The 18,237-nt window shown below is 38.7% G+C and overlaps 1 protein-coding gene across 1 annotated transcript; it reads left to right on the top strand.

Moving 5' to 3' along the window:
• Positions 1 to 1,474: 1,474 nt before the first annotated feature.
• Positions 1,475 to 6,935, top strand: LOC145237698 (uncharacterized). The gene is made up of 8 exons (XM_080100664.1): positions 1,475 to 1,555; positions 1,759 to 1,872; positions 4,262 to 4,420; positions 4,971 to 5,125; positions 5,594 to 5,794; positions 5,954 to 6,117; positions 6,187 to 6,327; positions 6,440 to 6,935. The coding sequence occupies exons 1-8, from the start codon at positions 1,475 to 1,477 to the stop codon at positions 6,550 to 6,552; spliced, it is 1,128 nt and encodes a 375-aa protein (XP_079956790.1). The 3' UTR covers positions 6,553 to 6,935.
• The last annotated feature ends 11,302 nt before the right edge of the window (positions 6,936 to 18,237 follow it).

An 18,237-nucleotide genomic window follows, 5' to 3' on the forward strand; every position in this document is an offset into this window, starting at 1 on the left:
TCTGAGAACAAATGAGACGTGCCGTGATGTTATCCAAGCACAGGGGTCCACTACCTGCCGCCTTTCTGGTTATGCGTTGATTTAAACTTAATTTTAGGGTTAGTTAATGTTGTATAATCCAACAATCCAACATAATGTGATGTGGCGAAATCCAATATGGTGTAATGGCAAACAAACAATAATTAATTCGCGTTTCCTTTGAAATGTGACTACGCTTCAAATAGCACGCTGTATGTTTTGCCAACAGACGGCAGGATGTAAAACGTTTAGGCTTGCTTTGTTAAACAAACAACAACCATGTATTTAAAAAAAATGATGATTGGAATTGGTTGTTTTAAGACTGAAGCATAGACTAACAGTTGCTAAGTCTTTGTTGAAGCCTTGCATTCGCATAACCTTTGATGTGTTGTTAATATTGGGGATTGTTTTATATTAAGTAAGTCATCAGGTAATCTACCATTTTCGCCTTGTGTGTTATATCGTAACTTATTTATCAAAGTTAGGTGGTGGTGTTTAAATGGTTGTATGCATTTGGAGCCCTGCTAAAATAGTACCAATAATTTAAACTGAAATTAGTACACAAAGATTCATAAACGTAAGAGTGAATTCACGCGTTCCTAAGTATAAATTGAACGACTTAATCTTTGTTATTATAAAATTGTATATTAATTTTTGACGCCAGTTTAGACTTGAGACAGATATTGTAGTCTTAATAGGCAAACTTCCTTTACACTACTCAGTTTCCGTGCAAAGTTGCGCTCTACATTATGATAGTGCGTAAATAATGTCCGACATTTGGTGGGAAAGTCGGACGCAAAATGTCACGAAAACCGGGCTTAGGTTTTTGCCATCATTTGCAAATTAAAACATTTGAATTTGAATTTATGGGACAACTTACAAAGACCAACCTTTTTTTGAAAAAAGCCAAGAATCGCTAGGATCGTCGACGAAAAGCAGCAGCAAAAGAGCCATTAACTTTTGTTTAACACTTTCCTTTTCTGTTTCGTCTTAAAATTTGATTGATAATTAATTACCGTTTTTTGGTTTGCAAACGTGTCCGTATTGGGATTCGAAGTCGTTCGGGTTCAGAAAATTAAAAAGGGTTAAGAACCACTTTATTAAAAAGATTTTGGAAGCAATACATGGCAGTCTTTTTGTATGCTATTGTGTGCAAACGATGCCAAATATTCAGGCAACGCACAAACTAACAATTTAGATAGTGGCGTCACTAATATATGAGATTGATCATTAAACTGTTATTCGTCATAAAGTCCTAAAAAAACAGGTATGTTTGCACTTCAAAATAGGGAATATTTTGCGGTACACGTGAAATCTCTCACGCACACAGTTTTAGAATCACTGGCCTAAGCTATTGTGCCTTGTGTCATTTCTGTCTTAAAAATCTTTAGAATTTTGAAAGCTGACTGGTGGAATTTTGTTATTTTCAACTGGCAAATCTGGAATTGAAATTATCATGGAATTTCACAAAGTGTCTGATTATCATCCGCCAAAATTTGCATCTAGTCTCGCATTTGCGCCTAGCAAACGAGTCAGGGTAACGTTTTTAGGATGTGGATAACATTTAACTATGTCATTCTTATCACATACAAGATACAGATACAGGATTGCAACCAACAACCTTGCAAACACAAAACATTTTTGCCAATTAACGATTTTTCTGCTGTCAATGTAATTTTATCAGTAAGGTTCAGTTGTGTATGTTAGAGCTGCAGTTTTTAAGACTCCATTTATTTTTAGTTGGCAGCTTTACCAACACCGCTTCACAAATGGAATCTGCCAGGAATACCCGATGATTTGCATTTGTACATAAAAAGAGATGATTTGACTGGAAATATTTTGAGTGGAAATAAAGTAAGTATTTTTTAATCGTGTTAGGGTACGAAATCTTTGATTAATTGGATATAACTTTTACAGTTGGTAGATATATACATACAGATGTGCTATTTGTTTTGTTCAACCGTTACTTCCCAAAAGCAAAACGTTTTTGAACTAAACTACTAATCTTAAACGACAAACTTTACCAGTTTTGCAATTTTGCGCACGTAACTACTCTTTGTATCCGCATCAGTTGCCTGAACCCCATGCAACCACAAGTGAACAAACAAGTGAGATACAAGTATTTTCTTGACTGCTTTCGTAAATTTGCAATGTTATGTCAAGCGTGACGTTTGTTTACGCTTTAATGCAATTGGTATTGGTCGGTTTTCGTAGGCTCGTGAATACTAATCATGAGTAACTAATTACGGGTCCCCTTCCCTGAAGGGGACACATATTGATTTTACTCAAATTGTTTTGTTTTCTTTCATTTTTCTTCTCCCCAAAGTTTGTCCGACTCGTTTTTCCATCAACTGTTTGATGGATTTGGCTGAAATTTAAACAGATGGTAGATATACGTAGATGTGCATCCCACTTTGTTTTTGTTGATAACCCCAGTATTTACCCCGCTAGCCCCCTAAAATGGGTTATTTTCTTCCCAAAGTTTGTTTGACTCGTTTTTCCATCAAATGTTAGATGGATTTGGTTGAAATTTACACAGATGGTAGATATGGTTATGTAGATGTGCATCCCACTTTGTTTTTGTTGATAACCACAGTATTTACCCCGCTAGCCCCCTAAAATGGGTTATTTTCTTTCCAAAGTTTGTCCGACTCGTTTTGCCATCAAATGTTTGATGGATGTGGCTGAAACTTATACAGATGGTAGATAAAGTTATGTAGATGAGTATCCCGCTTTGTTTGTCCAAATAACCCTAGTATTTACCCCGCTACCCCCAAAAATGGGTTAGTTTGTAAGCAGTGTCAGAATTGGCTAAAATTTGGATAGCTTATAGAGTATGCCATTTATAGATGTCGATTGGTGTGTTCAACCTTGTAGCCTCAACATTTACCCAACAAGCCACCCAAGTGTAAAACGTATTTGTATGTTACTGGGCGCCACAAACGAAAGAATTGTGTTGCTCAATAGTTTAAGAGCAAGCAGTTGTATGTTACTCGTTTGTGACTGTGTGGATTGTTTGGTGGACGTTTTTGCGCGGGCTTGTTAACAGCCATATGACGTCAGAAACATTAACAGTTGTTGCTCAAAACACCTCTAGTGGTCAAAATTTTAAACATTGGCGGATTGGGCTGAAATTTTGCAATACTATTGATTAAGTCATTGAGGTTTTATATTTTTTTAGTTTGTGTGTCGGACCCCATTAGTTGCCCTACTAGCCCCCTAAAATGGGTCAGTTTTTTAAACAGTGTCGGGATTGGATAAAATTTGGGTAGTATGTGGACTATGCTATTTGTAGGTTTCAATTGATGTGTTTTACCTTTAGCCCCAACATTTACTTAACTAGCCCCCTAAAATAAATGAACTTTTAAAAAACGTCCTAATTATATGAAATTAGCAAAGTATATTAAACATACTAAGTCCTCAAATGTTATGTTTTGCCCTGTAGCACCACAACTTAACCAACTAATCTCTAAAATGTGTAACCCTTTTCACAAATTCGAATTGAATGAAAATTTGGCAGCTTCTAGAATTTGCTATTCATTTTTTTGTTTTACCCCATTATGCCACTACTTTCTTCTTCGTTTATTTGAAAAAGAACGTTAAGTAGGACATATTTCAAACAATACCTGGGGTAAATCTAAATTTATATAGTTTGTTCTCTACATAGTATTAATATTTAAGCCCAGTCCCGATCACTGCGTTTTTCCTTACAATACTAAACTTTCACATGGTTATCTCTTGAAATGCATTATCTACAACTTTGCATGTGTGGGGCCCATGAGTTTCTGCTTGCAGAAACAACTAAGGTTATAAAAGACAGTGGATGGTATGGGACCCAATATAAAATAAGCATAGGAAATATATCAATGTTTTAAAATAGATTATAGTGTATATGCAAGGGCAATATGTGCTAAGCCACCCTTCTAGTGTAAGACTAAAGCTACACGAATGTTCGATTTAGTAAAAGTATTGCTAATGTTTTACATAGCAAGTTCATTTGACAGTGTATCCAATGGCTGTGTTTGACCCCAAACCTCCAGCCTTTAACCTTCTCTAAGAAATGTATAATTAACAACTATATCCGTTTGCAAATTGCGCTGACCCATTCATTTTAGCCAGTGGATGCAACAAAGGTAACAAAATTAAATTAATGTTACCCCCAGTGTAAACAATGCAGTAAATATAAACAATTCGTTTGTTTAAAATGTACCCCTGTGCATTTAAATTAGTAATTGGTTTGTAGGTCCGAAAACTGGAGTTCTTGCTGGCAGATGCATTAGAAAAGGGATGTAGGTCAGTTATAACTTGTGGCAGTTTTAATTCAAACTGCTGCAGGGCAACTGCTGTGGCCGCAACCCAACTAGGATTGGATTGCCATTTGTTATTACGAAGCAAAAACATGGTGTGTAGCATTAAAAAAGAGGCTAGTTTGCATCATATACATAACTCTACCAATCTATTAAATAATTTAATGTAATTATACATGTTAATTAACAAATATTTCTTTATGTTGTGTTAACTCTATAATAGACCTACCATACTTTCATCACCCAAAAGGAGGACACACTCCCGACAAAGAATATTTATACTTATTTTTGTGCCTAAAGAAAATAAAGGCACAAGATATTTCACGCATTCAATTATAATAGTCCAATTTGGATGAAGTTTAACTTACTATACATTGTTAATTTCAATTACCAATGGGCTCAACTCACGTTTTGGCCGTTTTTAAAGGCACAGTTGGTTTTTAAATTTTTAATAAATACAGAAAATTCAAAAAAGGAGGACATTTGGGCATTTTTTATTGTCCTTGGAGGACAATTTGCTTCTCGTTTAAAATGAGGATGTATGGTAGGCCTACTCTATAATTAATGCATTTAGGATTAATTAAAAATAAATTTCTTGCCTACCGCAACCACTGCCGGCATTTGAAAAACATTTACATGGTACAGACGTTATCTGTGAAAGATACAAAGCAACACACAAAAGATCCTGGCAACCTTTTACCATCAATTTTCTGTGGGAGTCAACTTTATTTTGTTCCATTTGATTCTGACTTTGAGCTTGACGTTAGGGAAAGAGAAGAAAGACTGGCAAAATGCATTGAGTAAGTTTTTCTGCATTTGAATTGTTCCGTATGCCGACAATTCTGTTTAAGATTACCACAATGGAATTGCACTATATGCAGACACAGATCTGGATAGCAGCAACTTCAATATATATTTTAAGTAACGATTGCATTTTTTAAATTATGGTGCACTAAAGAGATTTTTTTAATAATGATACTCACATGTAAAAACGTCAAGCCAATAAACGATAAGCTGCAGACAGTGCACACTGTTTCCAGTCTCATCAGTGCAGCTTGTGACAAGAGCTTGGCCGTATTGGCTAATGTAACCATCTAATGACACTCCAGTTTGTTGGGAGTAACAGGCGAAAAATCCATGCCTCACCTATTCTGTTCGATGCCAAAACTGTCATATGTGTATGAAAAAATCCACAATTTAAATGTACTCTACTAGTACAGTTTCTATCTGCTTTCACCTCCATTTTATTGTTTGTGGTTTTGTTTAAGACAATCCACAGGCAAACCAGCCTACCGAATGCCTATAGGAGGAACAGATTCAACTGGTGTTTTTGGTTACATTGAGGCTTGGAATGAATTAATGAGCCAAGAAGGTTTCAATAAGATTCATGATATATTTGTGGCTACTGGTACCGGTGGCACCTTGATTGGACTCTGCATTGGAAATTACTTGACTGGGCAAAAGATAAAGTAGGGAAATAATGGAAAGAAAAGACGAGATTTAGGGTTATTGGAAATATTTGTTGCTTTCTTTGGAAGTTTTAATAAAACTAAAACATTTTGACAAAGTCCTACAAGCCCACCAACTATTTCAAAACTGTATTATTCCAAGTTTTTTTTTACTTGCAGACTTCATGGAATAAGTGTTTCTTTTGACAAGGATTATTACCACGACCATGCAAATGTGATTTTGCAGGAGCTTAATGTCACTGAGAGAAGATCAGAGGATTTAGTTGATATTATTGATGATTACATTGGAGGAGGATATAGAAAAAGCCCCTTGGATGACCATTGTAAGTATTTTCACAGAAAATCCGAAACAAAAGGGTCACTATAATATTTTATCACAAACTGATTAATAGACTTCCTGCAAGAAGTAGCTAGTTCCACGGGAATATTCTGTGATCCTGTTTATACCGGAAAAGCTCTAATAGGAATGCTTGCTGAGATGAAAACAAACCCTTCTAGGTTTCAAGGGAAAAATGTCATGTTCATAGACACAGGTAGGGTGAATTAAAACAATCAGTTCAAATTGGTTGTCGTAGCACCTGATTAACTGATTTACGTTACAATAAGTTCTTTGAATGAAAAATTCTATTGTGTTTCTATTTTCAGGTGGTACTCTTGGGTTATATGATGGTAGAATGCAAACGTGCTTGAATGGTACATTTAACAAGTTAGCACACACATGGGAAGACAAAAGTGGCGATCCACAGCCCATTAACTAATTGTTTGTTGCGAATTTTAGTTTTTTCGTTGGACTTTACCGATTTATTGGTAACTTCAAAGTACGTTCCCTTGGCCGGATGTAGCTCATCAAGGCCTTTCCCCGCCTCAAGCTCTTCATTAATTTTATGCGGCAAATCTAAATAACTAGTTTGTCGATACCAGTTTGCAGGGTAAATGATTCAGATGTTTAACTAATAGTCCTAGTGAAAGTCCGATACATTTGTGAGCTGGGACAAATTTTCATTGCTGAGCTTTCATTGTTTTTAAAGGCCGGAGCAATAAATCTTCAGCTTTATATTACAGCACGAGTGTAAAAAAAGGTTGTCGTTCCCTGCAGTTTTTTGCATTATGAACCGTTTATAAAATTGAATTTTTTTTGCGGACCGGCCTTGAAAAAACTACAAAAATTTAGCAAACGTCAAAATTAGTTTATCATTTCCGGGATGTACGGGATATATATATATTGCCAAATTAAATTGCTTTCATAGCTTAATTAAACGTTAAGCCAGTATTTCACACAAAAATCACAAAAATTAACCGTTTGCAGCAGATTTTCTGCTGCAAGACTACATTGAATGCCTACTTTATCTGTGCATTATCTTCCTAACTTTGTGTTTATTGCTGGCAGCAAGTAAAAAAAGTATTGTTATGTGGCAATGGGTCTTATGGCATAATATCATTTACAATTGCAAAATAAAACTGTGCTGTGAAATCTGTTTCAAAAGCTGCTCTGTGGCCCAAGGATATTCGTACCCCTTGAAGTTCAATCTCGTACCACCAAGGGGTACGTAGGTACCCCCAGTTGGGAACCCCTGGTTTAGCAATAGTGCGGAATTTCCACCGCATTCCGGATTTTTTAACTGTCTAATGTTTTGTCGCTTGTGCTGACCGATTTTTTTTTTAATTTCACTAATTTTCTTTTGGTTATTTTCGTCAAAACGCGCTTCTGACAATTAGCGATGAATGTAAAGGTCCCGAAAAAACATGTCTCCAATACATTTAAACTGTGCATTAACGCATAAGGTTTTCTATACGGAAGTCGACTAACTTTTGAGCATTGTCGCCATAAAATGATGGAATAGCATTAACACGATGATCATCGGTTCAACAAACACAAAATCTTTCTCGACCACTGACGGATTTTAAGCCATTTTATGATCCATATTTCGCTTCAAGTTCGAACATTTTCGTCTCTTGCTTTATTTTGCGACTTCCAATCTTCAGTTTTCTTTGCTACTGTCCTACCTTCACTGCCCCGATTGTGAACTAGACTTAAATAAAACTCACTTCGATGTTTTCAAATGCTTAGGATGAACAAAAGTTGACGCGGTGTTTTCAAGTCCAAGTCGGAAGCTATAAAAGCCAACAAACGGAATAATACAAATCAGAAATGAAGGCAAAAAGCTCGTGTGGGATAACACGCTGGTTGATTTGTCTGCTAGCGAAATATCACCCCCACACCCAAACTTATTAGTTACGATGCATCTTTTCGTAGCAACCTGTGGAACGGTGGTTCAGTTATCGCAGCAGCTTCCAGCCGGGGATAAATTTCCTTTAATTTTTACATGTGGTTTGTAAATAGACACAAGCTCTAGGAAGATGCCCTGAGAAGTCGAAAAAAGATAAATATAATTAAATATGTACAGTTTAGCACAGGTTTGGGCAAACTTTGTCACTGTTGGGCCAAATACAATTCCGATGATTAGATTGCGGACCGCACCTTTATACAACACAAGGTGATTTTACTTCGTTGCATCCAAAAATGCTTTACTACAAGTAAAATTCACATTTGGTTCTAGCAGCATGTTGTCAGGTCGCGGAAAAATACCATCGGGCGCACTAATCTGCTCAAAAAAAATATAATAATTGGACTCACTTGCTAGAACATTTGAAATCCAAGTGTCTCTGCGGGCCGCACAACTTCAATCAATGGGCCGCAGATTGCCCACCCCTGGTTCAGCATCTGCTATGTGGTCTATTGGGGATGAATAAAAATGTTTTAAATTGGTAAGTGGGGAGTTGGTCAAAGAAGGTTTGGAAGCACTAAGCCTGGGGTGGGGAACCTGCGGCCCGCGGGCCGCATGTGGCCCGCTTGCCTTTTTAATGTGGCCCCCGTCACAATTTTAGTATACAACATAATTTTAGTATACAACATATTTTAGTATAGGTACAGTATACAACATAGTATAAAAAACAATAAAATTTTTATGTACAAATATGTCCTTGAAATGACTTCGACACTTCTGGTAATCTCCCCATCCACATTATGACGCCAAACTTCTAAAAATTGCTACACATTCAACCACTTGCTTTATTTGTGACGTAACAGTCACTCGATTGCCTCTCCTTGCAGTAACAAATCATTTGTCATGTGGTGTATTTTTTTAAATTGCGTTTAGAGCTGTTAGCGTGGATCCTTATATTGGTATTTTAAACATGTTCTTGGAAAAAAAGACAGATCGATATAATGGAGCTAGGGTATTCCAGAAAGAATGGACAAACTCTTATTTTTAGTCGAAATAAGTGATAAACCTGTATTATAATATTATAACACGGAATTTAACAAAATGTTTGGCCCGCCCGAAAATATTGTGCAATTCATGCGGCCCGCAGTGCTAAGTAGGTTCCCCACCCCTGCACTAAGCTAAGGTTTTATCTTTTTTTCCATTCCAGCTAAAAAGAACAGCGTGAACGCATGACTTATGAGAAGGGGTTGGTTATGATGACAAATAAACCCACCAGCAGGAAATATAAGTAAAAGTATAACGTGCGAAGAAAGCGCTACAAAATGTATACGCTGAACGCCGAACTGGCAGCGCATTTGCGTCATTTTACCCCGAGCTAGTGTTGCATTATTCAAACACCACAAGCAGAAAGTGTAAAAATAGCGTAAATATTGCCAACTAATTTTGTTTGGCATCAAAACAACATGTCGCGTCATCGACTGGTGCATGCTTTAAACTCAGTCCATCAGGCCTTTGATTGGCCAATGACTAGGCCTACCATATTTCCATCAACAAAAAGGAGGACACATTGTTAAAAAAACAACATAGAAAGATATTTTAGGGCCCAAAAACAAGAGCAAACGATATTACACGTTCCTTTGCAGTCAATTGGTCCAATATGAAGTTTAGCGTTAATCACACTAAACTAAAGTTATATTTTCACTAAAGTGCTGTGCAAAATCCACCCATTTTTGTTTAAAAAATCAGCTGAAAATGTAGTTCCAGGCGTAAGGCATTACCTGCACCATTGATATTTAGTAAATCAAAAAATTCAAAAAGGAGGACATTTGGGCACTTTTTCTTATCCTCGGAGGACAACTTGGTTTTTGTTTAAAAGGAGGACATGTCCTCCTAAAAGAGGACGTAGGGTAGGCCTATCAATGACGCGACCAATCATATAGGACCGGACATGACCTGATCGTATTAACAGATTGATCGTATACATTTCGGTCGCATATAGACGACGCTTAACCATTAAAAGTTCATTTTACGACCTTTTGGCTCGATGAATGTTTATTGTCTATTCTGGCCGTGTTAGGAATAACAGTACGGAAAAGAAAAAACCAACATAACACTTTTTACGAAAAAATAACCAAGAAAGTAACTAAACAAGTTAAAAGCGGTATGGAACACGACTGCTTGCCAAAAGTGGCGGCAGTATATTTTTTAATATTACGCTTGTTAACTTACCTAAATATTTTAGGTTATTTCGATTTTCGGGGGTCAAAAAAATCAAGAAATATCCGGTTTTCGGTGGGTTATCACCGGAATATTCCAGTTTCAAACTGGTTTAGACCGGTTTCTGCCTCCTGCCGAAACTTCAAACCGGTTTAAACCGGAATCGGAGAGACAAAATTTTGACCCGTTTTTTGAAAAACCCTAAGGCTACAGCCTTTCCGTTTTTTCGATTTTCGGGGGTCAAAAAATTCAAGAAAAATCCAGTTTTCGGTGGGTTTTCACCGGAATATTCCAGTTTCAAACTGGTTTAGACAAAATTTTGACCCGTTTTTTGAAAAAACCCTAAGGCTATAGCCTTTCCGTTTTTTCGATTTTCGGGTGTCAAAAATTCAAGAAATATCCGGTTTTCGGTGGGTTTTCACCGGAATATTCCAGTTTCAAACTGGTTTAGACGGGTTTCTGCCTCCTACCGAACCTCCAAACCGGTTTAAACCGGAATCGGAGAGACAAAATTTTGACCTGATTTTTGAAAAAACCCTAAGGCCATAGCCTTTCCGTTTTTTCGATTTTCGGGGGTCAAAAAATTCAAGAAATATCCGGTTTTCGGTGGGTTTTCACCGGAATATTCCAGTTTTAAACTGGTTTAGACCGGTTTCTGTCTCCTACCGAACCTCCAAACCGGTTTAAACCGGAATAGGAGACACAAAATTTTGACCCGTTTTTTGAAAAACCCTAAGGCTATAGCCTTTCCGTTTTTTCGATTTTCGGGGGTCAAAAAATTCAAGAAATATCCGGTTTTCGGTGGGTTTTCACCGGAATATTCCAGTTTCAAACTGGTTTAGACCGGTTTCTGTCTCCTACCGAACCTCCAAACCGGTTTAAACCGGAATCGGAGAGACAAAATTTTGACCCGTTTTTTGAAAAACCCTAAGGCTATAGCCTTTCCGTTTTTTCGATTTTCGGGGGTCAAAAAATTCAAGAAAAATCCGGTTTTCGGTGGGTTTTCACCGGAATATTCCAGTTTCAAACTGGTTTAGACGGGTTTCTGCCTCCTGCCGAACCTTCAAACCGGTTTAAACCGGAATCGGAGAGACAAAATTTTGACCCGATTTTTGAAAAAACCCTAAGGCTATAGCCTTTCCGTTTTTTCGATTTTCGGGGGTCAAAAAATTCAAGAAAAATCCGGTTTTCGGTGGGTTTTCACCGGAATATTCCAGTTTCAAACTGGTTTAGACCGGTTTCTGCCTCCTACCGAACCTCCAAACCGGTTTAAACCGGAATCGGAGAGACAAAATTTTGACCTGATTTTTGAAAAAACCCTAAGGCTATAGCCTTTCCGTTTTTTCGATTTTCGGGACTCAAAAAGTTAAGAAATATCCGGTTTTCGGTGGGTTTTCACCGGAATATTCCAGTTTCAAACTGGTTTAGACCGGTTTCTGCCTCCTACCGAACCTCCAAACCGGTTTAAACCGGAATCAGAGAGACAAAATTTTGACCCGTTTTTTGAAAAACGCTAAGGCTACAGCCTTTCCGTTTTTTCGATTTTCGGGGGTCAAAAAATTCAAGAAAAATCCGGTTTTCGGTGGGTTTTCACCGGAATATTCCAGTTTCAAACTGGTTTAGACCGGTTTCTGCCTCCTACCGAACCTCCAAACCGGTTTAAACCGGAATCGGAGAGACAAAATTTTGACCTGATTTTTGAAAAAACCCTAAGGCTATAGCCTTTCCGTTTTTTCGATTTTCGGGGGTCAAAAAATTCAAGAAAAATCCGGTTTTCGGTGGGTTTTCACCGGAATATTCCAGTTTCAAACTGGTTTAGACTGGTTTCTGCCTCCTACCGAACCTCCAAACCGGTTTAAACCGGAATCGGAGAGACAAAATTTTGACCTGATTTTTGAAAAAACCCTAAGGCCATAAGTCTTTCCGTTTTTTTCGATTTTCGGGGGTTAAAAATTCAAGAAAAATCCGGTTTTCGGTGGGTTTTCACCGGAATATTCCAGTTTCAAACTTTCCGTTTTTTCAAATTTTCGGGGGTCAAAAAATTCAAGAAAAATCCGGTTTTCGGTGGGTTTTCACCGGAATATTCCAGTTTCAAACTGGTTTAGACCGATTTCTGCCTCCTACCGAACCTCCAAACCGATTTAAACCGGAATCGGAGAGACAAAATTTTGACCCGATTTTTGAAAAAACCCTAAGGCTATAGCCTTTCCGTTTTTTCGATTTTCGGGGGTCAAAAAATTCAAGAAAAATCCGGTTTTCGGTGGGTTTTCACCGGAATATTCCAGTTTCAAACTGGTTTAGACCGGTTTCTGCCTCCTAACGAACCCCCAAACCGGTTCAAACCGGAATCGGAGGGACAAAATTTTGACCCGATTTTTGAAAAAAACCTAAGGCTGTAGCCTTTCCGTTTTTTCGATTTTCGGGGGTCAAAAAATTCAAGAAAAATCCGGTTTTCGGTGGGTTTTCACCGGAATATTCCAGTTTCAAACTGGTTTAGACCGGTTTCTGCCTCCTACCGAACCTCCAAACCGGTTTAAACCGGAATCGGAGAGACAAAATTTTGACCCGATTTTTGAAAAAACCCTAAGGCTATAGCCTTTCCGTTTTTTCGATTTTCGGGGCTCAAAAAGTTAAGAAATATCCGGTTTTCGGTGGGTTTTCACCGGAATATTCCAGTTTCAAACTGGTTTAGACCGGTTTCTGCCTCCTACCGAACCTCCAAACCGGTTTAAACCGGAATCAGAGAGACAAAATTTTGACCCGTTTTTTGAAAAACGCTAAGGCTACAGCCTTTCCGTTTTTTCGATTTTCGGGGGTCAAAAAATTCAAGAAAAATCCGGTTTTCGGTGGGTTTTCACCGGAATATTCCAGTTTCAAACTGGTTTAGACCGGTTTCTGCCTCCTACCGAACCTCCAAACCGATTTAAACCGGAATCGGAGAGACAAAATTTTGACCCGATTTTTGAAAAAACCCTAAGGCTATAGCCTTTCCGTTTTTTCGATTTTCGGGGGTCAAAAATTCAAGAAAAATCCGGTTTTCACCGGAATATTCCAGTTTCAAACTAGTTTAGACCGGTTTCTGCCTCCTACCGAACCTCCAAACCGATTTAAACCGGAATCGGAGAGAAAAATTTTGACCCGATTTTTGAAAAAACCCTAAGGCTATAGCCTTTCCGTTTTTTCGATTTTCGGGGGTCAAAAAATTCAAGAAAAATCCGGTTTTCGGTGGGTTTTCACCGGAATATTCCAGTTTCAAACTGGTTTAGACCGGTTTCTGCCTCCTGCCGAACCTTCAAACCGGTTTAAACCGGAATCGGAGTGACAAAATTTTGACCTGATTTTTGAAAAAACCCTAAGGCTATAGCCTTTCCGTTTTTTCGATTTTCGGGGGTCAAAAAATTCAAGAAATATCCGGTTTTCGGTGGGTTTTCACCGGAATATTCCAGTTTCAAACTGGTTTAGACTGGTTTCTGCCTCCTACCGAACCTCCAAACCGGTTTAAACCGGAATCGGAGAGACAAAATTTTGACCTGATTTTTGAAAAAACCCTAAGGCCATAAGTCTTTCCGTTTTTTTCGATTTTCGGGGGTTAAAAATTCAAGAAAAATCCGGTTTTCGGTGGGTTTTCACCGAAATATTCCAGTTTCAAACTGGTTTAGACCGGTTTCTGCCTCCTGCCGAACCTTCAAACCGGTTTAAACCGGAATCGGAGAGACAAAATTTTGACCCGATTTTTGAAAAAACCCTAAGGCTATAGCCTTTCCGTTTTTTCGATTTTCGGGGGTCAAAAAATTCAAGAAATATCCGGTTTTCGGTGGGTTTTCACCGGAATATTCCAGTTTCAAACTGGTTTAGACCGGTTTCTGCCTCCTACCGAACCTCCAAACCGGTTTAAACCGGAATCGGAGAGACAAAATTTTGACCTGATTTTTAAAAAAAACCTAAGGCTATAGCCTTTCCGTTTTTTCGATTTTCGGGGCTCAAAAAGTTAAGAAATATCCGGTTTTCGGTGGGTTTTCACCGGAATATTCCAGTTTCAAACTGGTTTAGACCGGTTTCTGCCTCCTACCGAACCTCCAAACCGGTTTAAACCGGAATCAGAGAGACAAAATTTTGACCCGTTTTTTGAAAAACGCTAAGGCTACAGCCTTTCCGTTTTTTCGATTTTCGGGGGTCAAAAAATTCAAGAAAAATCCGGTTTTCGGTGGGTTTTCACCGGAATATTCCAGTTTCAAACTGGTTTAGACCGGTTTCTGCCTCCTACCGAACCTCCAAACCGATTTAAACCGGAATCGGAGAGACAAAATTTTGACCCGATTTTTGAAAAAACCCTAAGGCTATAGCCTTTCCGTTTTTTCGATTTTCGGGGGTCAAAAATTCAAGAAATATCCGGTTTTCGGTGGGTTTTCACCGGAATATTCCAGTTTCAAACTGGTTTAGACTGGTTTCTGCCTCCTACCGAACATCCAAACCGGTTTAAACCGGAATCGGAGAGACAAAATTTTGACCCGATTTTTGAAAAAACCCTAAGGCCATAAGTCTTTCCGTTTTTTTCGATTTTCGGGGGTTAAAAATTCAAGAAAAATCCGGTTTTCGGTGGGTTTTCACCGAAATATTCCAGTTTCAAACTGGTTTAGACCGGTTTCTGCCTCCTACCGAACCTCCAAACCGGTTTAAACCGGAATCGGAGAGACAGAATTTTGACCTGATTTTTGAAAAAACCCTAAGGCTATAGCCTTTCCGTTTTTTCGATTTTCGGGGGTCAAAAAATTCAAGAAATATCCGGTTTTCGGTGGGTTTTCACCGGAATATTCCAGTTTCAAACTGGTTTAGACCGGTTTCTGCCTCCTACCGAACCTCCAAACCGGTTTAAACCGGAATCGGAGAGACAAAATTTTGACCTGATTTTTGAAAAAACCCTAAGGCTATAGCCTTTCCGTTTTTTCGATTTTCGGGGGTCAAAAAATTCAAGAAAAATCCGGTTTTCGGTGGGTTTTCACCGGAATATTCCAGTTTCAAACTTTCCGTTTTTTCAAATTTTCGGGGGTCAAAAAATTCAAGAAAAATCCGGTTTTCGGTGGGTTTTCACCGGAATATTCCAGTTTCAAACTGGTTTAGACCGGTTTCTGCCTCCTACCGAACCTCCAAACCGATTTAAACCGGAATCGGAGAGACAAAATTTTGACCCGATTTTTGAAAAAACCCTAAGGCTATAGCCTTTCCGTTTTTTCGATTTTCGGGGGTCAAAAAATTCAAGAAAAATCCGGTTTTCGGTGGGTTTTCACCGGAATATTCCAGTTTCAAACTGGTTTAGACCGGTTTCTGCCTCCTGCCGAACCTTCAAACCGGTTTAAACCGGAATCGGAGAGACAAAATTTTGACCCGATTTTTGAAAAAACCCTAAGGCTACAGCCTTTCCGTTTTTTCGATTTTCGGTTGTCAAAAATTCAAGAAATATCCGGTTTTCGGTGGGTTTTCACCGGAATATTCCAGTTTCAAACTGGTTTAGACTGGTTTCTGCCTCCTACCGAACCTCCAAACCGGTTTAAACCGGAATCGGAGAGACAAAATTTTGACCTGATTTTTGAAAAAACCCTAAGGCTATAGCCTTTCCGTTTTTTCGATTTTCGGGGGTCAAAAAATTCAAGAAAAATCCGGTTTTCGGTGGATTTCACCGGAATATTCCAGTTTCAAACTGGTTTAGACCGATTTCTGCCTCCTACCGAACCTCCAAACCGATTTAAACCGGAATCGGAGAGACAAAATTTTGACCCGATTTTTGAAAAAACCCTAAGGCTATAGCCTTTCCGTTTTTTCGATTTTCGGGGGTCAAAAAATTCAAGAAAAATCCGGTTTTCGGTGGGTTTCACCGGAATATTCCAGTTTCAAACTGGTTTAGACCGGTTTCTGCCTCCTACCGAACCTCCAAACCGGTTTAAACCGGAATCGGAGAGACAAAATTTTGACCCGTTTTTTGAAAAACCCTAAGGCTACAGCCTTTCCGTTTTTTCTATTTTCGGGGGTCAAAAAATTCAAGAAAAATCCAGTTTTCGGTGGGTTTTCACCGGAATATTCCAGTTTCAAACTGGTTTAGACCGGTTTCTGCCTCCTACCGAACCTCCAAACCGATTTAAACCGGAATCGGAGAGACAAAATTTTGACCCGATTTTTGAAAAAACCCTAAGGCTATAGCCTTTCCGTTTTTTCGATTTTCGGGGGTCAAAAAATTCAAGAAATATCCGGTTTTCGGTGGGTTTTCACCGGAATATTCCAGTTTCAAACTGGTTTAGACTGGTTTCTGCCTCCTACCGAACCTCCAAACCGGTTTAAACCGGAATCGGAGAGACAAAATTTTGACCTGATTTTTGAAAAAAACCTAAGGCTATAGCCTTTCCGTTTTTTCGATTTTCGGGAGTCAAAAAATTCAAGAAATATCTGGTTTTCGGTGGGTTATCACCGGAATATTCCAGTTTCAAACTGGTTTAGACCGGTTTCTGCCTCCTACCGAACCTCCAAACCGGTTTAAACCGGAATCGGAGAGACAAAATTTTGACCTGATTTTTGAAAAAACCCTAAGGCTATAGCCTTTCCGTTTTTTCGATTTTCGGGGGTCAAAAAATTCAAGAAAAATCCGGTTTTCGGTGGGTTTTCACCGGAATATTCCAGTTTCAAACTGGTTTAGACCGGTTTCTGCCTCCTACCGAACCTCCAAACCGATTTAAACCGGAATCGGAGAGACAAAATTTTGACCCGATTTTTGAAAAAACCCTAAGGCTATAGCCTTTCCGTTTTTTCGATTTTCGGGGGTCAAAAAATTCAAGAAAAATCCGGTTTTCGGTGGGTTTTCACCGGAATATTCCAGTTTCAAACTGGTTTAGACCGGTTTCTGCCTCCTGCCGAACCTTCAAACCGGTTTAAACCGGAATCGGAGAGACAAAATTTTGACCCGATTTTTGAAAAAACCCTAAGGCTACAGCCTTTCCGTTTTTTCGATTTTCGGTTGTCAAAAATTCAAGAAATATCCGGTTTTCGGTGGGTTTTCACCGGAATATTCCAGTTTCAAACTGGTTTAGACTGGTTTCTGCCTCCTACCGAACCTCCAAACCGGTTTAAACCGGAATCGGAGAGACAAAATTTTGACCTGATTTTTGAAAAAACCCTAAGGCTATAGCCTTTCCGTTTTTTCGATTTTCGGGGGTCAAAAAATTCAAGAAAAATCCGGTTTTCGGTGGATTTCACCGGAATATTCCAGTTTCAAACTGGTTTAGACCGATTTCTGCCTCCTACCGAACCTCCAAACCGATTTAAACCGGAATCGGAGAGACAAAATTTTGACCCGATTTTTGAAAAAACCCTAAGGCTATAGCCTTTCCGTTTTTTCGATTTTCGGGGGTCAAAAAATTCAAGAAAAATCCGGTTTTCGGTGGGTTTCACCGGAATATTCCAGTTTCAAACTGGTTTAGACCGGTTTCTGCCTCCTACCGAACCTCCAAACCGGTTTAAACCGGAATCGGAGAGACAAAATTTTGACCCGTTTTTTGAAAAACCCTAAGGCTACAGCCTTTCCGTTTTTTCTATTTTCGGGGGTCAAAAAATTCAAGAAAAATCCAGTTTTCGGTGGGTTTTCACCGGAATATTCCAGTTTCAAACTGGTTTAGACCGGTTTCTGCCTCCTACCGAACCTCCAAACCGATTTAAACCGGAATCGGAGAGACAAAATTTTGACCCGATTTTTGAAAAAACCCTAAGGCTATAGCCTTTCCGTTTTTTCGATTTTCGGGGGTCAAAAAATTCAAGAAATATCCGGTTTTCGGTGGGTTTTCACCGGAATATTCCAGTTTCAAACTGGTTTAGACTGGTTTCTGCCTCCTACCGAACCTCCAAACCGGTTTAAACCGGAATCGGAGAGACAAAATTTTGACCTGATTTTTGAAAAAAACCTAAGGCTATAGCCTTTCCGTTTTTTCGATTTTCGGGGGTCAAAAAATTCAAGAAATATCT

Source organism: Phallusia mammillata, chromosome 7, assembly GCF_965637545.1.
Source record: "Phallusia mammillata chromosome 7, kaPhaMamm4.hap1.1, whole genome shotgun sequence".
Taxonomy (NCBI): Eukaryota; Metazoa; Chordata; class Ascidiacea; order Phlebobranchia; family Ascidiidae; genus Phallusia; species Phallusia mammillata.

Excerpts from the sequence above, each read along its gene's own strand:
- LOC145237698 (XM_080100664.1), top strand. The coding sequence starts at position 1,475 with ATGGAATTTCACAAAGTGTCTGATTATCATCCGCCAAAATTTGCATCT. Across the intron at positions 1,556-1,758 it reads CGCCTAGCAAACGAGTCAGG|TTGGCAGCTTTACCAACACC; the intron begins GTAACGTTTTTA and ends ATTTATTTTTAG. Across the intron at positions 6,328-6,439 it reads TGTCATGTTCATAGACACAG|GTGGTACTCTTGGGTTATAT; the intron begins GTAGGGTGAATT and ends TTCTATTTTCAG.